At 43.6% G+C, this 27,470-nt stretch overlaps 1 protein-coding gene across 1 annotated transcript; it reads right to left on the bottom strand.

Moving 5' to 3' along the window:
• Positions 1 to 9,617: 9,617 nt before the first annotated feature.
• Positions 9,618 to 25,428, bottom strand: SMIM3 (small integral membrane protein 3). The gene is made up of 2 exons (XM_028718293.2): positions 24,993 to 25,428; positions 9,618 to 11,634 (listed from the first exon to the last, which is right to left on the bottom strand). The coding sequence occupies exons 1-2, from the start codon at positions 25,411 to 25,413 to the stop codon at positions 11,432 to 11,434; spliced, it is 624 nt and encodes a 207-aa protein (XP_028574126.2). The 5' UTR covers positions 25,414 to 25,428; the 3' UTR covers positions 9,618 to 11,431.
• Between the last annotated feature and the right edge of the window lie 2,042 nt (positions 25,429 to 27,470).

The raw sequence follows: 27,470 nt of genomic DNA, 5'->3' as shown, positions 1-27,470 counted from the left end.
TTCTACAATTCTGTGATTCTATACACACATCATTTTATTTGTATACCACCTTTCCCTTGTTCAAACCATGCTCAAGGCGCCTTGCAACATGAAAAAAAATACATCATTACAAACATAACCAAAAGTAGGCATAAACAATAAATAAAACATCAAAAAGGACACAACCAAATTAATTTCAACACAAATCATAATAAGTTTTCAACTAAAAAATAATAATATCAGTAGCAGCACACACACCTGAACAAAGCCCCCCAAACAATACCGAGCCCAAGAGTCTGTTCGGCAGCCTCAGTTTTTGTAGCTGGAGTCAGTCAGAGGTCCTGCCCTCCCAGGCCAAGTGGGAAAAGGCCTGCAAGGCAGGGAGCAGGTCTTCCAGGACTCACAGAAAAGATGGTCATAGCTTCAGTCAAGCATGAAACTTTATTTTTGCAGTTGTTGTTCTTTAGCATTCCCTTGTTGATTAGGCAATTCTCCAGGCACTTCACATGAAGCAGTATTTATTACACACTAGTGATTCCTTTAGAATAGATCTCCACCCCCCACTGCCACCGCCAATATTTTTGAGAATTAAATTCAGCTTTCTGTTCATCCTCCAGCTAAAATCAGGATGAACAGCTGCACTCTCAGCCCTTACCCTCCGCCCCTTTTCAGATTTTGAAAGGGGAATTGATTTCTTGGCAGTCATGAAAGAGCAAGTCTTTCATCACCCCGAGTGACTTTTCCATTGCTTCCTAATTCTTTTATTGCATTGCACACAGCAATTGCCTGTATTTCTTGCCAGTATGGATGAGTCTTTTGGTTCAGCCTCAGAACCCTGAAAATCCTTCCTTTCACTGGCATGCATTAAAAAGCATGGTTTCTATCCTCGCCATCGTTAATTTGTGCTTTTTAGCCTTAGCCACCATCCAGTAGCCCATGTCTTTAAAATCTCCTTGGCATTCAATTGCTTAATTGCAAGGCGATGGAGGAGTCTTAGATTATAGTTTCAAGAAAATTTTAAAAAGTAGAACAAGCATTGCTCAGCAGACTCTTCTCCCCTCACTGAAATTAAGCTTTTGTAGCCAAAAGGATAGGTTGTAGTTTATACGCTTGGTTGTGGTCTCTTTTGTTTTGCAAATGTGCCCTTTGGTCCCCAAAGGCTGGTGACCCATCATGCAGCTGTTCCTTGCTTGTACTGAAAATATTTATGTTGGAGTCTTGTAAAGTATTATTGTTTTTCCTTCCTGAAGGAAAGGAATAACAGCAGTGGTTCATGCTTGTGGTAGATAGAGTCCATTCCTGAGAGTCTTATTTCAGCATTTAGTTTTAAAACAATAGTTTCTCTATCCGGCAATCGCACACAGGGATATTCTTGGAGAGCAGCAGAGCAAATGAAGAAATGTGCTCTGCTTTCACAATATCCCCATCCTCAGGCCAGCTCTCAGCGGATAGGTCAGCCAGCCAATGTGAAGGCATGTATTTGACCCTTGTGGCTAGTGACTGCTTAGTTACATAAATATGTTGCATCTATCTTTGGAACCAGGAGTTCTGTGAGTTAAGAGCTTCCTTACGCAACACTAATGTGAAAAGTGTGTGGTGTTGGAAGACAATAGCCCTCCAGCTTTTCGTGCTATTCTCAAACTGGAGGGTTCTCTCTCAGTCCCATTACTGAGGGATTTTCTCTGTCTGTGGTATGTCATTAATTCATTAATTCCAATAGCTTGTCCTGTTCTAGCTTCTGAAGCAAGACCTGTTAGTAAACGGATCATAAAAGTGTGCTCTATTAAACATCAAAATCTCACAGTAAATCTCATTATGCTCATTATAGCATATTGGTTGCTCAGAATTGTTGATCAATGTTTGTTCTCTGGATAGGTAGTTAAGGGAAGGATCAGGGGCAATTTGAGCCCACAGGTGTGTATTTGCATGCACGTTGTTCACCAGAGTAAGGAATGATCTGAAACTTGCGCATCTCTGATGCACTTGCAACAAGAGGTCTACAGGCATAGACATACTATGGGGTTGGTAAAGCTACGCTGTACCAATGAGCTATAGCCCTCTCCCTTCATTCAGCTTTGCATTTGTACACCAACCGCACATTTATGATTTGGGGGGGTGGGACTCAAAAGTAGTAAACAAGGAAACTCTGACATCAAGGCCACCTCCCCTCAACACATGCACACAAGGCCTTTTCTGGAAATGAGATGATCACTCCACTGTGGTTGGATTAAGGAAAGTGTTGGCAAAGGGCTAAAAGTAAAATTAATGGGGATTTTGTTTTCTGCAAAATCCTGTTGTTCCATTTTTATTTTTATTTTACAAAATGCTTTAACAGACCTCTGGCTTGGGCAGACGTTTCTTATAAAATGCCATGGGAGTTGGAAAATGAACTAACTCATTATTTCTAAAGCAGATGCACTCAGCTTCCCTTTGAAAAAGGCTTTAATGAAATGTTGACAATGGCCACCTTTGGCAGCACTGTCTGTCTAATTAATAACATGCGCAGCTAAGCAGAAACCTCTGAAAAATGCATATCTGGGTTGGGAAACCATCTTTTCCTCAGTCCCTGACAAAACAAAGCTGTGAGGGAACTGCAAAACGTTCCAAATCCCCTTTAAAGCTGGGCTGCAATAGGGGATTTATAGATATGTGCAAAATTAGGGCTCCTTGTCACTGAGAATTCCCCAAGTTATTAGTATACATTGTTAACTGAGAGGATGTCTTTGAAACATGACTACAAACAATGATTTGCCATAGTTGAATTCTAGCATTTTAATTCAATGCTTTCTTTCTATTCTCTGTTCTTCCTACTCCCTGATTAAAGTCAGTGGAGGCTGGTCTATTAAGGGAACCAGGGCTTAGTTGTACCAAGTGAAATGTAAAGCCATTTTTAAAAAAGTGTTCCCCAGAATCTCAGAGCCACAATCTTTTCTCTTCATTTGAACTTGGAGAGGCATTTCTGTCAATTGGCTGCTCTCTAGCTGCTCTCTGCGCCACTCACTCCAAAAGTATTGCGAGGAAGTCCATCCCATCTGTCTCCAAACAGAAAAACCATGTGATTGTATTTTTATTTTTTATAAAAAATAGTGACTATCTGAAAATGTCCTCAGAATGGTAAAAAGATAATGGAAGAGAGTTCCAATTCCTTAGAGAGTTTGACTCTAGGAGGAGGAGGCCAGGGAGTACGGTTGTACCTTGGTTCTTGAATGCCTTGGTACTCACCCGTTTTGGCTCCCGAACGCTGAAAACAAGGAAGTAAGTGTTCCGGTTTTTTAGCATTCTTTGGACGTCCAGTGTGGCTTGGTTTTTGAACATTTTCGGAAGTTGAACGGACTTCCAGAATGGATTACATTTGAGAACCAAGGTAAGCTATAAAGCTGACTGAGGAAGCTGCCTCAGGCGGCTGATACTGAGGTGGGGAGAGTGGCCAGAGCAGTGAGTGCCATGTGCACTGCCCTGTAACCACTACACTAGCCCACAAATGCAGTAGAAGACCCTTTCCTTTCACCAGTATTGGAATAAGATTCCATTGCCTGCGCAATTGGCTTCTGTATGTACCTTGGGAAAGGACGCCATCTTGTCCTTTGCCTCAGGTGGCAAAATATATTGATCTGACCTTGGAGAAAAAGGAGAGTTAAATCCTCACAGTCTGTCTTATCATGCATCTAATGAGTAGCAAACAATAAACCCCTTATTTCTTAGTCTAACTGGAGTATACCCAGGCCTTTGGACTCCCTCCACATGCCGTCTCCACCTATAACTGGCTGCGTTCCCCGTAGGCAGCTGGCTTTAAGGAGAAAGTGTGCACTCTGAGCCTCAGGAAACCGGCCCTGGCAGGGTGAGTTTTATGGCAGTGGGTTGGACCAGTTGACCCTCAGGGAACCCTCCCAACTCTATGGTTTTTTGAGTCTATTGTTCTCTTAGGTAAAGACATGTGTCACATGACTCAGCTCCAAAAGATGCAAGTCCCAATTTTTTTCTGTGGCTTTTTGGAAGGTATGGGATTTACTTCTGAGATTACGCTGCATAGGATTACGCTGAAAAATGCTTGCAGCACTTTAAAGTCTAACAAATTAATTATGGCATAAGCTTTTATTGTACATAAGCTTTCATGGATTAGAACCCACATCATCTGGTGAAGTGGATTTCGTGTCACAAAAGCTTGTGCCATAATAATTAAGATGTTCCAAGATGCTTTGTTGTTTTTGCTACTCCTCTGGAAAATCTTCAAAGTTCTGTTCCTTAAAAGACATTCAAGAAAATGCTTATTTGATGTGGTGGACTAATGCAATTGTTTCGGAAAAGAATTAGAAATTGGTTAGTCACTGTGGTGGAGATACATTATTAAATGCTGCTTTCATTTTTATTTTTTTGTTTTTATTGTATAGGTTTTATGTTATATAATGCCCTGAAATCCAGAACCTGACAATGTTAACATTAACAGCCACCTGTTTAGGGAGTATTAGTACTACTAGTACTAGTAGTAAAAAGGGACGCTGGTGGCGCTGCAGTCTAAACAACTGAGTCCCTTGGGCTTGCTGATCGGAAGGTCGGCAGTTCAAATCTACACAACAAGGTGAGCTCCCGTTGCTCTGTCCCAGCTTCTGCCAACCTAGCAATTCGAAAGCACACTAGTACAAGTAGATAGATAGGTACCGCTGCAGCAGGAAAGTAAATGGCGTTTACATGCATTCTGGTTCCCGTCATGTTCTTCTGTTGTGCCAGAAGCAGTTTAGTCATGCTGGTCAAATGACCCAAAGCTGTCTGTGGACAAATGCCAGCTCCCTCGGCCTGAAAGCAAGATGAGCGCCGCAACTCCATAGTCGCCTTTGGCTGGACTTAATCGTCCAGGGGTCATTTACTTTTACTACTTACTACTACTACTAAATTTGTATACAGTGGAACCTCTGTTCCCAAACAAAATCCATTCAGGAAGCCCGTTCGGCTTCTGAAACATTCAGCTTCCCATTGGTTACAAGAGCTTCTTGCACTCAGTGGAAGCCGCGTCTCATGTTCGGGTTCCGAAAAACATTCGAAAATGGAAGCATTTACTTCTGGGCTTTCGGTGTTTGGGAACCGAAACGTACGAGAACGGAGGCGTTTGGGAACTGAGGTTCCACTGTAGTGCCAAATAACACAGGGTGGTTCAGAACATAAACAGGGTGGTTCAAAGCATATTAGGGACAGCCTAATATAGTACAGTTATCTATATTGGTTGACTACCACGGCCCATTTCTCTGTATAAGAATATAAGCATGGTCAAGGTGGTTGTGTAAGCTACACTACAATTATGATTACTCTATCAATCTGCTGTGTCAGCATAATTTAGAAAAATGTGTAAGTTCTAGGAGAGCAACTTTATAATAGACTTATAAAGAGGTGGGGAAGCCCTCTTTCTTGGAACTTGGAGTAGATCTGGACTACAGAAGGTGCTGCACATTGGCCAATCCATGAGTCACATCCATTGCTACTCCAAGCGGTTTCCAGGAACTAAATGAAGGGAATGTCAGCATTGTTGTCTTGTTGTAGTATTATGCTTTATATTTTCTTTGCATGCATTAATAAAGAATGTGTAGCCTTCACCCATACGTGTGTTCATTGTCTTCCAATCCTAAAAGAACCTTTGACTTCTGTCAGCACCCTTTCTAATTGCATGCTATAAATTCCCTTCTCCTCACCCTCGCCCCCAACTGCCATCTTATTTTTCCATAACAAGACTTTGTATCCAGTTTGGCTTGGGTCCAACAAAGAGACGAGCTACTAATGAACATGAATGCATGTAAGCAACATGTTCTCTGGGTCATTCTTCCTGAGCGCAACATTTTCAGGTAAAATCATCTGTGTGCTTCCCTTTTTAGGTCTGTTCTCTCAAGACCATCAAGTATTTCTGCACTATGTCTTGGCTATAAGCAACTGTGTAAATATCCCCCCCCCCCCCGAGAATTTCATTTTGTCCTGTGTACTCTGCCTCCTTGTCCAAAGGCTCACTGACTCAGGCTGCTTCCAAAGCAACAGATTTTATCCTAATTGTGCTTCCTTTTAAATCCTTGGAGAAAAGCTGTTTCCTAAGAATTAGGACTAATGGACCCAAGTGCATCCAATTAATCTTAATTGAATCTAAAGTACTTCACATTGTTTCCACTGGTACTTTCAAGTCTCTGTATAACAATCCTTGGCTCCTCCATATACAAAATTAAACGGCATTTAGATTCCATGGGTTTGAGAGAGTGACAAAACTGTGATTCAAACCAGGAAGAATTCTCTTCAAATCTCTCCTTTGGAATAAACTTGGAGGGGGCAATAATAATAATAATAATAATAATAATAATAATAATAATAATAATAATAATTTTATTATTTGTACCCCACCCATCTGGCAGGGTTTCCCCAGCCACTATGGGCGGCTTCCACAAAAACCAAAAATACACTAAGATGTCACACATTAAAAACTTCCCTGAACAGGGCTGCCTTCAGATGTCTTCTGAATGTCAGGTAGTTGTTTATCGCTTTGACATCTGATGGGAGGGTGTTCCACAGGGCGGGCGCCACTACCAAGAAGGTCCTCTGCCTGGTTCCCTGTAGCTTTGCTTCTCGCAATGAGGGAACCGCCAGAAGGCCCTCGGCGCTGGACCTCAGCGTCCAGGCAGAACGATGGGGGTGGAGACGCTCCTTCAGGTATACTGGGCCGATGATGACGATGATTACTTAGCACAATCATTTAGACCTCTGCTGCAGCCTGACTGAAAGATCCTAAAAACTGTTTCCATATCTCTGAACATTTATGCTGGACTACTTTCACTGTGTTCAAAAGCATGTCAAAGTGCAAGTAGATAAACAGGTACCGCTCCGGCGGGAAGGTAAACGGCGTTTCCGGGCGCTGCTCTGGTTTGCCAGAAGCAGCTTAGTCATGCTGGCCACATGACCCGGAAGCTGTATGCCGGCTCCCTTGGCCAATAAAGCGAGATGAGCGCCGCAACCCCAGAGTCGGTCACGACTGGACCTAATGGTCAGGGGTCCCTTTCCCTTTTTTACTTTCACTGTGTACATTAGACACAGCTAGGAGGATGATCACGGATGATGCCCTTAATGAGACTAGACTGATGGGAAGTTTTTCTTCCTTTAGACTCAAACCCTCAGACCAATGCCCACTTACAGAATGACAAGAACAGGTAAATTGAAGTTTAGCACAACCACTAATCTAGGCATTTTGTGATCACAAGTCTCCTCTCTTAAGGCTGGGATTAAAGCATAATGTACATGGTACGTCATGGTAATGGCGAGCTTCCTGCGCTAATTTCATTGGGCTTGTTTAATGTGGTTGATTGATATGACTCATACCAGCCATGTAGTTGTTGCTTGTTGATGTGCTAGATGTCAAGCAATATAGGCGGGGGTGGGGTGGGGTGGGCTGTACTTGCACTGACAGCAGCCACTTGCCCCTCTGGCGCTGCACTCAGAGGAGCCCTTCCTACCATATTCGGACATTTAGCTCCATCCACTATTTCTGCACTTCTGTAGTGCCATGACATGTTCGTGGTAGGCCCACATTCAGCCTGACACCCGGTCTTCCTTCTTTAAATCCCTCCAAAGGGCTACTGTCAAAACCACTATTACTTGTTTTGATTGGTAGCTCTTTGCAGCGTAATGGTTCACAGCCACCAGACATGTGAAACTCCCAACAAAAACCACTTTGGAACGTGTGCAGAGCATGAGAAGATCTGTGGGTCAATAGTAGAGCATCTGCTTTGAATACAGAAGGTCCCAGATTCAGTCCCGGGTATCTCCAGCTGGGACTGAGAATATTCCCTATCTGCAACCCTGGAGCCAGTGTAGACAATACTGAACTAGAAGAATCAATGGTCTGGTTCATTTTAAGACAGCTTCCTATATTTAATTTATTCACTTCCCACCCAGCTACAAGAAACAGGATGTAATTTCTCTGACTCTGATTTATATCATTTTCTTCCCAGGCTGCAATCTGACTCATTTCATTACCTAAGAAAGCCCTCGTGTGTTTGGCTTTCGTCAAGGTCAAGCTCAAACCTTATGAAAAAATTCAGCAAAATGTGCATATGACAGTGACGTGAGCCATGGTTGATGAGAGATTAAATTCACATCCTGTCCCAACCCCCTACAGAAAGAAAATAAGTTGTCAACAAGGTATAGGTTATATGTCTCAAACATCACATGACCAGTGGGATTTTTAAAAACCTTTGTTCTTAGCACCTCGAGCTACTCTTTTTGCTATTTCTGTACACAAAGAATGTGTGTAGTAAAGACAGATCTTGATTGTAAGCTCCCAATCCTAGTCATCTAACAATTAGAGATGAATTTTCACCTGTTAATGTTCTTTCCTCTCTTTGACTGCAAATTGCATTGCTCTTTCAATTTCTGTGTTCATGTTTTGCTTTGTTGAAAGTGGTGTATATTTATTTCTAATTGAAATTCTAAAAAAAGAGAGAGAGAGATGAGCTTTCCTGTGTCCCAGGAAGAAAAATGAGAAATTACAGAGCATGGAGTAGGGCAGCAATAGCCAAGGTGGTGCCCTCCAGATTTTGTGGACTCTTGGCTCCCATCGTCCCAGACCATTAGCCATGCTTCTGAGGAGTTTCATGTTGGCTACCCCAGAGGCAGAGATTAGGAAGAACATGAAAATGAGCAACACCAATTTTCTATTTGAGACAGCCAATAATAACCATACATAAGATGCAAGGATGCTCAGCCAGATTGCACTATGAGATTGGTGTCACTCACGAGTGCTCATATAGGAATGATCAGGAGTCACTGCAGAAAAGAGACTCGTATAGAAAGTCCAAGAATAAAAGCAGGCAGTTAAGTCAACAATGCCTGATATTGAGATGATAGTAAAGGTAAAGGTACCCCTGCCCGTACGGGCCAGTCTTGACAGACTCTAGGGTTGTGCGCCCATCTCACTCAAGAGGCCGGGGGCCAGCGCTGTCTGGAGACACTTCCGGGTCACGTGGCCAGCGTGACATCGCTGCTCTGGCGAGCCAGAGCCGCACACGGAAACGCCGTTTACCTTCCCGCTAGAAAGCAGTCCCTATTTATCTACTTGCACCCGGGGGTGCTTTCGAACTGCTAGGTTGGCAGGCGCTGGGACCGAGCAACGGGAGCGCACCCTGCCGCGGGGATTCGAACCGCCGACCTTTCGATCGGCAAGCACTAGGCGCTGAGGCTTTTACCCACAGCGCCACCCGCGTCCCCAATTGAGATGATAGTTGTGCACAAAACAACCTAAAAGACAGTCTAACCCCTTATATACTTGATCAAACACTGTGCTCTGCAGGAAAGCGTCTCTCCTGCATAACAGCAGGAGTATTCATTCAACCGAAATAGGAACCAGACCTTCAGTGTGGGGGCAACTGAGTCAGATGGGCAGGGTACAAATAAAACTACTACTACTACTACCACCATTATTATTATTATTATTATTATTATTATTATTATTATTATTATTATTTATTTATTTATTTCCCTCCAGAGAGGCGCTATTTCCATTGTCTGTTGGGTTCTATGGAAGACCTTATTTTTAAAAATAATGAGTTGTTTTTAACTGTTGATGCTTCTACTGCGAAATCATTTTGAGATGTTTCATGATAAACTGTTCACAGATGCGATAAAATAAAACAACAAACATTTATTACATGGATTTGCCACAATATCACAGTTTCAGGAGGAGTTTACTGCTGATACAATTAATGGAAATGAATCCACTTTTATGTACAATACACAAACAAATTCTACTTAAACCTCTGAAACCATTTTTCACAGGGTGGAGTGTTTCTTTCCATAAAAACAGATTTATAAGTAGACTATTTCCAGATCTGAACTACGAACGGACAACATCTCCTAACACCTGGCCTGGCAGGATGTTGCAGTGCCACTTGTGGCTGAGCGGAAGGGAGAGGTCTGGCCGATCTTGAGTCTTCCTTCAACATCACATAGCAGCTGCTGAACCTTTCCCTGGTGTGCAGACAGTGAAGGCCCAAGAGCCCTCTTTGGGCTAGGAGTTGCCAGTTCTGCTGTATGAGGGAACAGATGACTGTCAAGAAAAGACACAGCAGCAGAGGCCAGCAGTAGCCACGAGAGAAGGGAAATGAATCATGCAGGAACTACAATAAATTGTTGCATGCTCATGCCAATTATATGTTCACTGTTGTCAGGCAGAAATAAACGTCTAGTAACCTCATTAGTAGAAAGGGAACACATTAATGGACAGTTGCCTGGGGGTGCGTGCGAAACAGGGGGATGGATGGAACAGCCAAACTACTTTTATCACATCACAGCTGCAAAGATCCCCAGTCTTTACAAGTTTATGCCCTAGTTGCCATTCCTTCAGTACAACTAGGAAAGGCCCTCCCATCCCATTCACAGAATTGCAAGATGCACACAGTTTCACAAACCCAGCAGCAAAAGAAAGTCTCTTTTGCTCCACTTTTTCATTGCCACATTCTAAACTAAGGTTACCAGACGTCCCCGTTTCTCGGGGACAGTCCCCGGATTTACAAACCAGTCCCCTGACAAAATCCTATCATTCCTATTGAAGTTGAAAAGTGTCCCCAGATTCATTGGGGAAAACCTGGTAACCTTATTCTAAACTGTTCCCTGACAGCAAATTACTTTGTTCAAATCTCATTCTCCCCTCCTCTGTTTTTTTTTTTTTTTTGTATTAGATTTTATTAGGTTCCTTAAAAATAGATGTTTAATGATGAGTATATCATTTTGTAACTGTATACCACAAATACGATAACTTCACTTATCTACCTACATCTCATTTCTACACCCCCCCCCAATCCTTTTTCGGCTGCTGCTGTTTGGATTAGAGGGATCTTGGAGGGAAGAGAGAATGACCAACATTCCAGCTGGGAGCAATCAAAGCTTTCCCCCACATGGTTTTTACCGAATATGTCTATATCTATGTCTCAATTTGAAGGGGATAGATAAAACAGGTTGTGTTTCCACATCTGGAATGTACATAGAAGGGTTTTTTTGGGATTACATTTCATTATTCCTTTCTGACATCTGTTTTTGCCAATTCCTTAGTCCTTTGGAACAGCTTGCCCAGTAAACATGAAGAACCATTTTTCAAATGAAAGGACACACCAAAAATCCAAAACAAGAACCATCTGGAATCCTGAACCAGCCAACTTGATTCCATAACGGGAGATAAAGTCCTGGATGTGGAGCATTAGGGACACAGTTTGTATTGTGCAGCCAGGCTTCTGGGGCACTTCTGGTGACATGTGACGTCCTCGTCACATGATCATAGTCTCTGTGCTGCTGTCATATTCTTGTTGGCATGCCTCCATTGTCTCCTCAGAGCCTGGCCTGGTGTCAGAGAAAGCCTGATAAACTGACAGTTTCCCTGTAATCCTTTTTTATCTCGTGTTTCTCAAAAGCAAAGCCAAACATAGTGACATGGAAGCAAGTGTCACACGGCTCCATTATGTATCGGGTGTGTCCGGACTCTGTAAATGATCACTGCTGTCGCCGGGCACAAGAGCAGGGATGTCATGACAACGATGGTGACCAGGATGATCAGGACAATGACCCACACTTCCAAGATGTGCTTTGGAAGGGGAAACTGTGTGGGCTCTATGTCTCCCAAAACATCCATGCTCTTCCTGTTCCTCCCTAAAGCAAAGAAGAAGAAAGGTATCAATAAAACAGGACACAGAGCAAATGCAATCCTCACAGGTGACAAGCACAAAACCTTGCCCTATCTCCAGAGTTGAAATAACAGAGCTTGGATAGGCTGCTTGAAATTTATGTAAGTTAGAAGACTTATCTGCATTTCATTCGGTCCAGAAGAAGACATGCAGGGCACTTCTATCTATACATATTGTTATGAGTTTGTGGGTTCCAGACAGCCCTAATCCCTAGATCTAGTAAGTGTTATAATTTAATCAATGCTTGGGGTGCTAAGATGGGTGCCAGACCTCTCAAATGCCCAGGTCCAGCAAGGGTTAAAATCTAATCAGAGCTAATTAAGCCTGGCTAGCTTCCTGTGTTGGACTGACCACCTGGGTGGTGGACCATTAAGAGGACAAAGAATCAAAGGATTCCTCAACAGATAAAACCAAAGTTTACAGCATAGAGAGGTTAGGAAGAATAATGTGGCAGAGTAGCAAAGCAGCGAGCTGGAAAGCCAGAGAGACACAGCAATGGTTGATAGCTGTAGCTATGGGAGAAACAAGGCCCTTTTGAGGCTTTAATGCTGTGAACCCCTCCATCATAGACTCAGGTTGTATATATGTGTAAATAAACCATATACAGTATCATAAAGGCATCACAGTCTCTGCTGTGTCCCATTTCCAAAAGGAAACACGAACCCTGGGTAAGTACCTGGAACCTCTGGAATCTCAGAGATTGGGGTAGCATGCAACAATACTTACTCAAGCCCCACTTCATGCAGTGGGGCTCTCTGGCACATAAATAAGCATATGATTGCAGCCTTAAGGACGAAAGGATTTGGTCTGTGCCAACACTGCTGCGTGGGATCAGATGGAATGGATCATTTCTATGCCTGCCTGCCATCCAGGAACTACACAGAAATAGATGTCATTTAATGTTATTTCATGTGTTGTGGCTTTCTCAGCTAGTTTGCTGTAGTGACTAGCATATTGGAATTCAATGTTGTAGTATGTTGAATGTTCCGTCAGTGCAAACATTTCAGGTTGCTAGATGGAACAGTCGCACCCACCCATCCACCTTCTTCCATGCGCTGTTCTGGGGATTCTCCTGACTGCCACCAGGAGAACTAGAGGAAACCCCATTGTGCAAATGAAAGCCCTTGCATGGGCTTCTGTCAAAGGGATTCATTAGCTGAATCCCACCCAGATATAGGACTTCTAAGTCTGAATTCCTACTCAATGGAAAGAGGGTCTGGAGCAGGTCACAAAGCCAGAGGATAATTTGGCGCATGTGCTAAATTAACAATTGATCCAATTGCGCATCAAAGAATACAATGAATGTTGTTTATTTCAGAGGACTGCATTTCCACAAAATGTCACAGAAACAAAAGGAGGGCTTTGTTGCAAAACACTGCTGCGCAACCCCGCCACATGCTCATAACATCAAAATGTGAAACTGTGCATGGTGGCACAGAAGGGAGGCAGTTCTCAGGGTGAGTGTGGGCTGCTGTTCATACTTCTTAAGCTGCATGGTGAGGAAATGTTCTGTTTAATAAGGTATCTTGAGGAGGGAAGGGAGCTGTAAAAGGAAAACCATGTACTCTGATACCCTCCAATAAAAAGGCATCGTAAAATGCTGGCTCTTCATTAGTATTCATTACATGTCATTATTTTAACTGCGCCACTATTGTATAATCTGATGGAAAAAATGAACAACTCTGCTATTCTGCCCCTCAGTGAGATAGAAACATGTTGACTTAATGAGAGAGAGCCAAAGTTTAATTAGCCTGGAAGGGTGCCAGATACCGATTATTTCAAAACAAGGATGAGGAACATCAGATCTACAGGCCAGATGTGGCCCTCTAGAGCTCTCTACCTGGCCTAAGAATTGTACCCATTAAAAACCCTGGAAGTGCTGCAGGATATCAGCAGATAAATCTTCTCAAAGCAACATCACAGATTCTCTGCAAACTGGCAGGCCTTTTGTATGCTCAAAAAAATTACACACAGTACATAATTTATGCCATCTGAATGTGAAAATGCGCCTTAAAAATGGAACAGTGGGGGGCAGGGGAGGGAGAGGAATTGTTCAGTTGTGTGTGAGCTACCTAATTGCTATGTTGTCCTCCACTATGGGGGGGGGGGGGGCGTGTTCCCTGGTTCTTTGCCTCCTTCTACAAGTTCCTACCAACACCAACAGATGACTTAAAGATGAGACAGATTAGATAGATATGCACAGTGTGTGTGTGTGTGTGTGTGTGTGTGTGTGTGTGTGTAATAAGTTCCGTAATGAGTCAGCTCAAAAGCAAGCAATTTGGCTCCCAACCAATCAGTTGTAAGTAGCCAGAGTCTCTCCTCTCTCAGCAGCACATTGCCACAGCAAAATATGCTTTGCTGGATTAGGCTGCAGTCATAGGGGCACTGAGTATCTGCAAAGAACCATTCTGATCAGTTTGCTGTCCAACTTCAGGCAAGCTGACACCTGTTTGCTTTTTTAATCTAGCAGGGATGATTCAAGAAGAAGCAATTGCCCTCCAAAAATATTTCCCACTACCTTTTTTGGTAACTGCACAGATGTGTGTATGCACCTGCAAGAAGAGGAAGGTGGGGAAACATACCATAGGGCAGAGGTTGCCAGGGTGGCACCCATGGGGTGCATATGTGCCTGCAGAGGATTTCCCTGATGCCCACAGGGTCCCCATTTCTGGGTTCAAAGGATCAGAACAGGACCTGTGCAAGGCCCCTTTCCTCTCCAAACACAAGCATCTAAAGTTCTCAGCCCCTCAACCAAAATGAGTTATAGCCCTGAATTCCATCACCTTAACCTCAACATACAGACCAGTATCTGCACAATACTATCTACCTTAATGAGAAACATTGGACATCCCAGGCTAATAAATTGCTGCAGCTCTCCCCCTCGCCCTCGCCCGAATCCAGCTGGTGTCCCATGAACTGCCGGAGTGTGTCTATGTATGAAGCAAGGCTGGCCCAAGACATTTGGCTGCCTGAGGCAAAGGATCAAATGATGCACACCATTTATAGTGCCTCCTACTTTGGTACTAGCAAAGGGGCACTGCCCTGCCCCTGAGGGAGGTCAGCAGGATAGATATAAACGTGGATGGCAAAGTGTGTGACACACAGCTCTCTTCTCGAACAGAACAGTTTGGTCAGGGAGCTCAGGAGGATATATGCTGCCTGAGACCTTACTTTGCCCAATGGCAGAACTGGCTCTGGTAGGAAGCTTCCAGCTTCTAAGCCCATGGGACCCTGCCTCTCATCTGTCCAGTCTCCAGGGAAGATTTTGCCTGGGCAAATAAAATTAGTGATGGAGTGAAAAAATCCTTGCCAAATCTCCAGTCACACGGGCTGCCTGTGTGTATATTTTAACTACAGTAGGCGTTGACGCAGATTTCGTGTCTGATTCAGCAGCCTCGAGGCATCTCACCTGTACTTAATCATGGTTTCCTGAGTCACGAAATCCGTTTCTTTACACGAATGAAGCAACTGATGACACCAAACAGTGCGCAAACTCCTGCCAGCTGGATATGTTGCTGTTTCCCACCCTGATCTTTTGATCCTGTTAACATTTATTTATTTATTTATTTATTTGCTTGCCTGCCTGCCTGCCTGCCTGCCTGCCTGCCTGCCTGCCTGCCTGCCTTTCCAGTCACCATCAGCCTACAAAGCAAACCAATCCATTCTTTCTCAACAAGAGGCTCAACACCTGATTCTGTCAATGGGTCGAATCTGAACACATTATCTGTGTACACATTATCAGCTCAAAACACAGCCACATCATTCTGTTTCTCAATTCAGATCAAAAGTGCTTTGGGGGAAACACATCAAAACACAGTATTTCCTAAGAAGACTGCCTCAGACTACCTCCCTCCACCCAGCCTAGGGTGATCTACCATCAGCTGCCCTGTGGGAAAGATCCTGGTAACTTTTTAACATGTTGTTTATTGTGTTTTTAAAATATGTAGTTAGTTGTGAGCCACTTTGGGAAGATTTGTATCCTGAAAGGCAGATTATAAATAAATGTAACCAGGGATAGGAATCCTGTGGCCTTCCAGATTTTGTTGGACTCCAACTGCTGTTTAATGCCCTAGGTCAAAAAAGCAGCTCGTCCCCTTCCTGGCAAAGTAAGTTATAAAAATACAGAGAAAATGTCTACTTTAGGATAAGCCTTAGTGGAACGAAACTGCTATCATGTATGCAAGAAGAAAAGGACATGCAATTGTTGTTTCAGCAGACCTATTTGCCACGAGTTTTCACGGGGAATTTTGTCCTAGGACTATCCTAATTCAGAACTACTGACGAAGTATGAAAAATGCTAACCTCTGCTCTGGTAACCAATCATCTCAATAAGAACCAACTGTGGCACTCAACTGTAAATACGTGCTATGAAAATGTCTGCTACGAATGGGAAATGGAGGTGTCATCATATGTTGATGTTTCTCTGCAACTCTTGAATCAGGAGAGGCTGTGCAAGCCCTGGACTTAGTGCCTAGACTTAGTGCAATTCCTGTCCACTGGGTCTACTCTTGGTTCTGTAGATCTCTTAGTTGCAGCCTAACAGGACACTCCATTGACTAAAGATGTCAATAAACTGAACAATAAAATGTTAACCAAAAATCATGGTTCAAAATTTAGGAAAGATAACCAAAGTGACTCTGTCAGGAATATAATTCATGAGCAGGATTCCTGGGAATGCAGGCTGGTTGGGAGTGCTAGTTTAATTTGGGATTCAAGTTTCACCGCAATGCTATTTTGTGGGTTTCCATGTCAGAGTCTTACGTGGAATAAGACTCTCCTATGTCACAGGCAGGCTGAGGCGTGTTTCAGTGGAGGAATTTTCTGGCAAGCTTCTGCTGAAATGGAAGGCCTTCCTTCTATGAGTGTGTGTGTGAGGCAGAGCCCACGCACAGCACAGGAAAATGTGTGCTCCGTGCTCCGTTTACAGAGAAGTGCATTAGTGCTGTCGTTATTTGGAATGAACTTCCTGGCAAGCAGTAATCTAAGCTGTTGATTTGCTCCGAGTGAAACTCAGTTATTTCCTACATTGACAAGCGTTTCATGGCCCTAGGCTCTGATTCCTGGACGCTTCCTCATGTCGTGAGCAGCCTCAGTAATCTTATTAGTTTTACTTGGACTTCATGTCCACATTCATGTCACGCACAAAACTAAACTGGGATGCTGGAATACTTAAGATTTAAAGCCTGCAAGTCCCATTAATTCAATACAAAAGCAATCGACTTCAAACACAGCTTTCTGACAGCCAACATCATACCATGAGTAGAACAGGGATGAGGAACATCTGGTCCTCCATATGTTCTTACACTAAAGCTCCCACCAACCTTTGGAGCAACGTGTTGGGCATGGATCCAGGAGACCTGGGTACCAAGCCCTGCTTAGCCATTAAGTTCACAGGAGGAGTCCCTGTTTCTCAGTTTAACTTCCTCTTATGCTTGTTGTCATGGAAATGAGACAGTACCACACATCATGTGTATGAGTATGAGCAGGAGGTTCGTAGTGAAGGACTACAACTCTCTTTGCCTCTTCTTCTTCCTTTCCAGTCCTATGAAGGGTTCCATGTGTAGCCCAGAGGCATTTCTAGGAAATGTGAGGGAAGAAGGTAGACTTGCTAGGTGCCTGCACATTGCTTTTCAGCCAGCACAGTACAAATTAAACAAAACAGAAAACTGGAAGAGGCAGCTGGCAAAGGGGCTGTCTGCGGGGATCGTGCCACCATGTAAGGGACCTAGGTTTCAGTATAAGAAGCATAAGTAATCCTTGCTTACTTACTTGTCTCTCTTGGGCATGTCATTCCCTCTCACTTTAACCTACCTCAAAGGGTTGTTGTGAGGCCCCAGTCCTGTGCTGATCTGACTGACAGGGTGTGATAAAAATGTCACATGAAGAAAAAGCTTAACGCAACTGTGCAACTTGTTATGCGATGACCATGGGATTGTGTACAATGCGCAAGCGGCTCCAACCGAGCAGCCTGACATCATCTTGGCTGTACCATTTTTGTAATTTATCCCCGAAGTTTGGTGACGCTTGTTGCCACTTTGACATTAGCAAGAACAGGTTAAGCTGGAGTCACTGTGCCAATTCTCTTAAGCGCTCCAGATCAGAAAGATAACATGACGTCAAAACCTGTGGAAATTCAAAGGCCAGGCCACACCCATCTTAATGCCTTCAAGGGATTACTTGTTAAAACACAGGCTGTTTGTAAGAAACCCACAAACCTATTTATTACTATCACGCAGCACAGGGGGCTCCGCATTTAAACCAGCTTGCCGACAGACAAAAAAAAAGGGGGGGGGGAGAACCCAACAGGCACTGTGCTCTGAATCCTGGTGTTTAATGAAGAGAGAAAGAGTGTTTGGTGGTGCTTGGAGAAGATTCAAGAGCAAGTTACTCAAATTTTAAGAGATTCTTCGTTGCTGGTTTTAATGGTCACTCTTGCTGAGCTGAGGATTTATGGAAACCGTTTCTCCCTCAAATTGTGGACGCATCCTGTTGGCAAAGACTATAAACATGGAACGGTCTCCCTTGGGAGGTGGTGGACTCTCCTTCCTTGGAGGTTTCTAAGCAGAGGTTGGATGGCCATCTGTCATGGATGCTTTAGCTGAGATTCCTGCATTGCAGGGGCTTGGAATATATAAACCTTGGGGTCCCTTCCAGCTCTATGATTCGATGGGCCTGTTGCTCTTGTTACTACTTTCTGCAGGCCCTGCCCATTTTACCTGGCCACCCTACTTCTGGGTAAATTCATCTAAATCTATGTCTACCCTAACATTACAGCCCTCCCAGCCAGAAGTGACCACCCCATCTGGTTGTACAGTGGCTACTGCCTCCACATTCCTGCCCCTCCAAAGGAAATCCCTGCTAGTTCCTAAGTGACTCCAGCACATCAGGAGCTGGAGTTGTTCTTCAAGTTCACCTGAAAAGTTTTAATTCTTGTTGGGAGGGTGACTAACAAGGTGCTCACCCACATATCAGGTGTTTATCATATTGTATCAAACAATACTTGATGCATTTAATTTAGCAGGGCACAGGGTTCAGTAACTCCAACCCAACTGTCTTGATAGGCTACAATGGAACAACCCTAAACTCATAACCAGAAATACAAAAGTCCAGGCAGCCAAAGCTGGGCCTGCTGGTAATTGGTACCTGGGTAAAAGCATAAGAAGAGTCCTGCTGGATCAGGCCCATCTAGTTCAGCATCCTATGGCAAATGGATGGAACAGCACTCTCTTCTCTGGTGATTCCCAGCATCCTGCCTTTGACAGGAGAGCCAGAACATAGCTATTGTTGCTAGTAGCCATTGATTGCTTTACGCTCCATGAATCTGCCTAATCCTCTTTTAAAGCCGTCCTAGTTGGTCATCTTGTGGGAGCAAATGCCACAGCGTACAACCATCGCCTCATTCTGTTGCATGTGTCAGCCCTTTGCTACTTTCAAATAAACACGAAACTCATTATCCATAAGGTATGGCATTATATAGGAACGGAAACGAAAGGCAAAAGTCAACACTTGGCTCAAACTGTGCGCAGTGGAACAGAGCAATGCAACCTTATTGCTCTTAAATGATAACAATGAATGGGTGTCAGTTCAGGGCCCAGAGGATAGGGCAGATAAAAGATTCAAAAGTTTGTTCCTGGGCAGATATTTAAATAAAACATTAAATAACTACAGCAATGCTATCAACACAGATTAAGCAGCTGCCCTTGGCACACACAGACCTGTTGGATTGCTTATAAGGGTCACTCGGGGTATTTACTTGTGTGGAAACCAACACATTGGGGGTTTATTCTACGAGCTCTGCCCCAGCTTCCAATCTTTCCAGGTCTCCATTTGCATAAACCCAAGGCACATACCCTGCTACAACATGCATAGGTTCCCATACATGTGATCCATGTGCCAGTTATTGATGGTGCATATGGGGTACTTGGAACATATGGAAGTCAGCAATGGGACGCCCATCTCCCACTCCATGCCTTAATTTATACACAGCTAGGCACTTGGTGAAGGCTAAGGTGTAGAATGGGGGGGGGGGAGCCTGTGGCCCTCCAGATGTTGCAGGACCCCAATTCCCATCAGCTCCGGCCAGCATTATAAGAATCATAGAGCTGTAGAGTTGTAAGGAACATCAAGGGTCATCTAGTCCAACTCCCTGCAATACAGGAATCCTGCCCACAGTCATCTCTGGGTGGGCTTGAAGCACCAACTTTCCGGTTAACAGCCAGTTGCAAAAGAAGATGGGTTTCATAATCTAGCAACATCCAGAGGGCCACAGGTTCCCTACCAATGTTCAAAATTCGCCTTGTGCATTTTGCACCTGGCTATCACCTACTTGCAACCACATGAAGATGCCCGGGCACCAGGACGGTGCCTGACATCTCCAACATCTGGAGGTGCATGCCTGGGGATCCTGGGATCTTGACTGTTTTCACACACTAGCAACAGCTTCCTGTAGAATTCTATTCGTGATATTTTATCTGCACAATCAGAAGGAATTTCAGGAACCAAAACGCCGTATTGGAAAATATGACTTCCAAGACATCTGGCCACAATATGGCACCTAGACATTCCGTTTTGGTGACTGTAACCCTGGTTTAAGGAGTCATTTGGCTCCTAGCTTCTATATCTGAGTTTCTAACACTGTTCCCTACCCCAGTGTAGTATCAGTGAGCTTATCAAAAATACAGTGGTACCTCGGGCTACAGACGCTTCAGGTTACACACTCCGCTAACCCAAAAATAGTACCTCGGGTTAAGAACTTTGCTTCAGGATGAGAACAGAAATCGAGCGGGAGGCCGCATTAGCTAAAGTGATACCTCAGGTTAAGAACAGTTTCAGGTTAAGAACGGACCTCCAAAAAGAATTAAGTTCTTAACCCGAAGTACCACTGTATAGATGTTTCCAATTAATAACTTGATAACTGCCAAAAACAATGGGGGGAATGGCATCCCTGTCATGCAGTTCCTTAGAAATGCAACATAATTGACAAAAACTCTGTCCTATGTAAGCTATAAGGTAAAGGTAAAGGTACCCCTGCCCGTACGGGCCAGTCTTGCCAGACTCTAGGGTTGTGCGCTCATCTCACTCTATAGGCCGGGAGCCAGTGCTGTCCGGAGACACTTCCGGGTCACGTGGCCAGCGTGACATCGCTGCTCTGGCGAGCCAGAGCCGCACACGGAAACACCGTTTACCTTCCCGCTAGTAAGCGGTCCCTATTTATCTACTTGCACTTAAGGGTGCTTTCGAACTGCTAGGTTGGCAGGCGCTGGGACCGAACGACAGGAGCGCACCCCGCCGCAGGGATTCGAACCGCCGACCTTTCGATCGGCAAGTCCTAGGTGCTGAGGCTTTAACCCACAGCGCCACCTGCGTCCCTACATGTAAGCTATACAATACTTAAATGCTAATTGTTTATATATTTACCAAGTATCTTTCTTGGATAGAAACTGCCTGTCTGCAGAAACTACTACTATCTTTTTCAAATTCAATAGGAGTGGAAAATGTATTATTAAAGCACATAGCTTGCTTGACTGGTTAAGGGTCAGTCCTAATTTGATTGAAAAATCTCTTGCTTTCCAAAGAAAGTGGAAACAAATCAGAAGGGAGAAGTCTAATCAAAGCAGAGGCATGAAAATCAGGCAGCATCTTATCTGAGAGCAGAGGAAGCCAGTCTGAGATTATTTTGGTGGTCAGGTATAAAAATAAAAATGGTGCTCTTAGCTCGCCACAAAACAATACTAAAAAACTAAATGGACATACAGTATTCTAATAATGCCATGCCAAATCTGTCGCCTGAAGCTGCCTCTTAATGTGAGGTTCCTTTTCAGAAACATTATCAGTCCTTCCTTGAAGGTTCAGCTTTTACAGTGGTACCTCGCAAGACGAATGCCTCGCAAGACGAAAAACTCTCTAGACGAAAGGGTTTTTGGTTTTTTGAGTTGCTTCGCAAGACGAATTTCCCTATGGGCTTGCTTCGCAAGACGAAAACGTCTTGCAAGTTTGTTTCCTTTTTCTTAACACCGTTAATACAGTTGCGACTTGACTTCGAGGAGCAACTCATAGCACGCGGTGTGGTAGCCTTTTTTGAGGTTTTTGAAGACTTTGGTGATTTTTGAAGCTTTTCCAAAACTTTTCCGAAACCGTGCTTTGCAAGACGAAAAATTCGCAAGACGAAAAAACTCGCAGAACGAATTAATTTCGTCTTGCGAGGCACCACTGTATTTTAAAAAATACTCTGGCCCTTTTTAAGACTGGAGATATAAGGAGGGGGTGGGGAAGGCTTCAGGCAGCATCCTATCCAATTGCTCATTAAGAAGCAATGCAATTAAATCCCTTCCAACATAGACAGATACCTGTATTTATGATCTTGCAGTTCTGTAAGTGATTCCCCCCCTTACCACAAGGTTTCTGGCTAGGTGCCTGAAGTAGAGCAGAGAGAGAGAGAGAGAGAGAGAGAGAGAGAAAGTAAAGGGGCCCCATCACTTTATATGATGAACAGATTGTTGTTGTTATTTACTGAATTTATATACCGCCCTATACCTGAAGGGCAGTTCACAGAATAAAATCAAAATATATCAACCACAACCATATACTGTAGTTTTGGCACCAGTTAGCATCCCCCACTGGGGATATGAAGAACCTAGGAAAGCAGGCAGCCTTCAAATCATCAGTAAGGGAGGAGGGAGGAGCAATTCCCATTTGTGAGGTAGAGACTGAAGGCTGCAGGCCAGAGAATCTGCATTTATGTCACTTTCACTTGTCTGCTTTCACCTGGAATTCCTTCAGCCCCAGAATTCCAAAGCATGGGATGTTGCTTTGGGCTCACCTGCCTCGCCATCTCCACTGCCTTCTGCCATCCCTGCGAGTGAGACCCATCCAAATATGCATCTATTTTACATTCTGCACTTTAGCAGCGTGTGGTAGGGTTGTTTTATAGTGTTATTGCATGGGCACTTTAGGAAGTTTGTGTTTATTGTATTTCGCTTTCTCCTTGTTAACTGATTTCAGCTGTTGTTTGACAATTAGAAAGAAAACAAAACCTAAATGCAATAAATAGTAATAAGATGACATGTAAAGGCTTAAAAGCGTGCAGTTGATTTCTGGGTTTTATTTGGGAACCAGACGTGTCAATTTCCTCTACATGTGTGTAGGATTTGACATGTGCTCATTCACATCCAGACAGGCCATTTCAGTATGGATGGCTAGAGATGGAGGAGGAAGCATGCCTTGCGGTGGACAGCTTCTTCGACTAGTGTCTAAACCAGCCAAATGTCTCTCAAATGCAGCGCAAGAGAAACAGCGGAATATCCAATGCTAAGTCAGTGCCCAAACACTACTGATCAAAATACAAATGGTACAACAGTTAAGGGTGCAGACATCTAAATGATGGCACACTGTACACTGTACACTGTATGTGATAGGCTGTGTGGCAGAAAGCTACCAAGTGATTTAGAACACAGTGGAATTTGTTAGTATTGCTGGTAATTTACAACGTCCTTTACCATCTTTATTTCATGCCCGCCCTTAATGTCACAGCAATCCTGTGAGCTGAATTGCTGTTATTTCCATTTCACAGACAGGTAAGAGAAGCTGAAAAATAAAGGACTTGTCCAGAGTCATACACATAATCCAAGAACGAAAAAGGAGTTGAACAGTACTTCATCTTGTTCAACATCTTGTGCTGTACCACACCCAATCTTTTCCAAACGCCTGAACTAATAGAGATTTTTTTAAAAAATATCCAAAGCATCCCTATCCAGTCTTTCCTTTAAAACTTCAAAGGGTTTCTTGGAAAGTGGAAAACATAGCAGATAGGAAGCTTCCCCTAAGCTTTTGTTCATGCCAGAAGCTATAAAGGAAAGAGGGGAGGAAAAAAAACAAAATAAAGACACAGCACATCTGTGGTTAGTATGGTTATGAAATTCATACAAGCAACATAAAACTTCCAACCTTATTTTTGACTTTCTTTGCATTTAGGTACGTCTGTCACAATTAAACGGACAAGAGTAGGAATGTGTTTATTTCTTTGAATCAAAAGATGAACCTGGTGACACGCCTTGCAATTGTCCATTTCTGATCAGCTGCATAGAGAAGACTGCAAACGCACTAACCAGAAATGGGTTGAAAACCAAGAGAAAGTGAAAAGTGAAAATAACAGAATATCATCTGAAACGATCAAACGCATACCCATATGGGAGATCATATACATTCTGTAGCCTGAGAGCCACTCCCAATTCTTTTTCAAGCACCGATAAAGGCAATTAGACATGCCAATGAATTCCAGCTCACTGCAATTCCTTTGGATAAGTACTAAATTAGCGTCATTTTGCTACTGGGAATAGAGACGGTTACACAACACTGTGTGGGCAACAAAATGTATAATGTACATAGGCCATCACAGGTGATTAATGTAAGCATCACTGTTATAGGTACTGGCTTCCCTCTGTATATGCATGTGGTGGATTAACTATGTCTAGTCATTGCATGTGCCCAACTCCATGGGTTTTCCCCATATTTTGCTATAGGGAAATGAAGGAAAACAATTGCCTTTCGGAAACAGTCTGGAGATAAGGATCCAACAACAGAGGAACTACTGCCAAAAACCAGGATACGAACAGCAAACCGCACAACATTTTTACATCTTGGTTTGATCTCATAGTTTTTGTTAGTGATAGCTTTACACTAGTTGCTATAAAAATAATAGGCAAGAATACATGCAATCAACATTTAAAGATCTCATACTTATATTATAAACCACAGGAAAAAAGCTAACTATAAAACAAACAGCACAGGCATATCTAAAAGAGCAGTATATACAGATATATAAATGTGTGCGCATGTGTCAAAGGTTTAGCTTAAGTGATGCTCACCAGAATAAAACAGTCATAAGAGAAGGTTTGCTACCACCTCAAATGCCCCAGTATAGAAGGAAACTTACAAATGGGTCTTGCAGGGTAGTTACCTGATCTTGCAGGGCAAGATCACTCACTTTCCTGAAAAAAATAATCCAATGACTTTCTGAAATGAAGATCAAAGATGGCATGGATAGAGCCCTTTCTTATTGACGAGCTACTTGTGGAATTTCCCTTGGGACTTAAAACTATTACTGATCTCCAAGGCAAACAAGCAAGCAAACAAAAATCGGAGCAATGCTAAATGCAAACGGGAAAGGAAGTGAAGAGAAACTGACATGAAGAAGGTGTTGGAGGAATATGAAAGCGCACGAATAAAGCAAGCAAGCAAGCAAGCAAAAGAAATCGTGGCACTCGCCTCTCTCGAGAGCAAAAATTCACGGACAAGTCGCTGCTCATCGCTACAAAGAGGACTTACAGGAGTTTCTTATGTTGCTTTTGAGTCTCCGGGCTGCTTCCAAACCCCGTCTGGAGAGTCGCCTGCTCGGCTTGCGAGCGTCTGGTCCAAAGGAGCGCAAAATCCGCGGCCGCCGAATAACTGGACGAAGAAAAGTGGGGAGTAAGTTCACCCACACCCGGCAGGTGGGATCCTCTTTCTCCGAGCCCGGCGGAAACTTCCAGGCCGCAGACCCTGCTCTGGCCAACGGGATGCCGCCTCCCACGCCCGGAAAAGGGAATTCGAACAAAAGCGAAAGTTTCCCTCTCGCTTGCTCCGCGCGCTGGAACTCCGCGCTCGCCTCGTTTGCGCTGCTGGGAAGGTTAGGCTTCGGCTGGGCAGCCGCGCTACTACGCCCCGCCCCCGCGACATCAAAGGCGAGCGGGCCACCTAGTGGCCACATGCGAAGTGCAAAACCTTAGTTTGATTTGATAGGTTTGATTGATATACCAGTATCCAGTTGTATACCTTCTCATCAGAAATAGCATGAAGAGAAGATAATTAAGTATAAAGTAGCTTGTCAAAGAAAAAAGAAAAACAAACCAAAATGGCTGTATAGCAATGAAGCTATTATTTATGATGGATATATGATGGGTGGTTATCATGTACGATATCATGTATGAGATAATATATATGATATATGTTAATCAGTGCTTTTTTCTGGGGGGACGCAGGGGGACGCATACCCCTAAACATTTTGAGAATCTTTGTACTTTTGTCCATTTACTGTATTTATCTTTCCCGATTTGAACTATAAAATGGTGATTTTCTTGAGTTAAAATGAGAGTCCCCCTAAACATTTTTTAAGGGGGGAAAAACCACTGATGTTAATTTTAAAAGATTTCTGGGTCTGGAGTAGCCCCTAGAGTCTAGACCCAATGGAAACATGTGCACTCCTGGCCACAGTGATATATGAGTTGCTTTACACAAAAGAAAAACTCTGGCATATGCAGACATATGCATGTAGACCTGGTGAGAACCCACCATCATAGTAAAGAGTCTGGTGGCACCTTAAAGACCAGGAAACATGCTGTAATGTGAGTTTTCTTAAGGAAGAGCTTACTTCATTGGATCCATTTCTCTCAACTTCCTGTTGCATGGAACATGCACATTTCCCACACTTAGTATCACAGAGGACATGTGGTTTTCCTATGCGGAAGTAAAATGCATTCATGTAGATAAGCAACTGCATAAAATGTGGCCCCAGAATGTGAACATATGCAAGACTTCACTTGAGGTTCAGCACTGGAATCGTTAATGTCAGGACTTTGCCCTGCAGTGCATGAAAGAATAATAAAAAAGAGAATTGCAGCTTGCTCTTAGTTTTCTGAAATCAACAGCTGTTTTTTTGTTTATGTTCTCTCTTCACTGTCAGAGTTATGAAAATACACGTGCCAGATGAAGTAATGTGAGTCATGGAAGTCATATTTTCTTGGAAGCTCGCTATGGTGTCTGTTTCTGAGAGCTAAGTGGTGCACTCACAACACTATATTGAGACTCTTATATTGCCAATGATGACTAAAACTCTATTCAAAACAGACAATTGTGCAGTGGGGTTGACTAAATCAGGGGTAGTCAACCTTTTATACCTACTGCCTACTAATGCATCTTTCTTGATGGTAAAATTTCCTTACTGCCCACCAGTGCTCAATGGGAGGAGGATTCAGCTTGTGCCCCTACCGCCCACCTAGAATCCTGAAACGCCCACTAGTGGGTGGTAGGGACCAGGTTGACAGACAACCCCTGGACTAAATAGTTAGCAAGCCCTGTACTTGGCAGCAGCATAGGAAAGGGAAATGAAATCTAATGAAATTCACAAACCTCACTCTCAGACACACACACCCCTCCCATTTCAGCTAAATCGCACACGCACACACTTTGCGGCCTTCTAACACATCCCTAGGGTTATCACTGTCAAAGTTGTTATGGACCCCACCCCACACAATGATCTGGGCACTGCTTGAGAGCCAATGTCTCTATCTGCCCTGCCAGAAGCTCGCCCACTCCTCCATGAGCAATTTGATTGTTAACTTGTTGCACCTCAAGGCCCCACCCTTCCTGCCTCCCTGAATGGGCAACCTGGGTGGGCCTTGGTTCACCTCTGCTAACATCCTGAAGCATTTCAGGCCACGGTGCCAATTTCACAGGCATCTATACATGCTCAGCTAAGTCCTGTGCTGGGGATCTTCAGCAAGTGAAGCTCCATGAAGTCCATGCTGTTAATCCACAAGGAAGGTAGCACATAAGAGAAGCTATTTGCCTAGAACAGCCAGGGCATGTTCAAAGGGTAAACAATATTTTCTTCTGGATTTAAATTGACTTCAATGCTCTGTTTTTAATATTTTGTTAATATACGTATATTTTGTTATATTTTGATACTGTAGAATCCTATTGCTCTGTATTCTGCATGTGCTGGTAGCTAATGATTCCTAGGGCTATTCTGTTGTGGATTTAATCCTA

The sequence above is a fragment of the Podarcis muralis genome, chromosome 2 (assembly GCF_964188315.1).
Source record: "Podarcis muralis chromosome 2, rPodMur119.hap1.1, whole genome shotgun sequence".
Lineage (NCBI taxonomy): Eukaryota > Metazoa > Chordata > Lepidosauria > Squamata > Lacertidae > Podarcis > Podarcis muralis.
The sequence above is the reverse complement of the archived record's forward strand: the minus strand, read 5'-3'. Positions and strand labels throughout refer to the sequence as shown.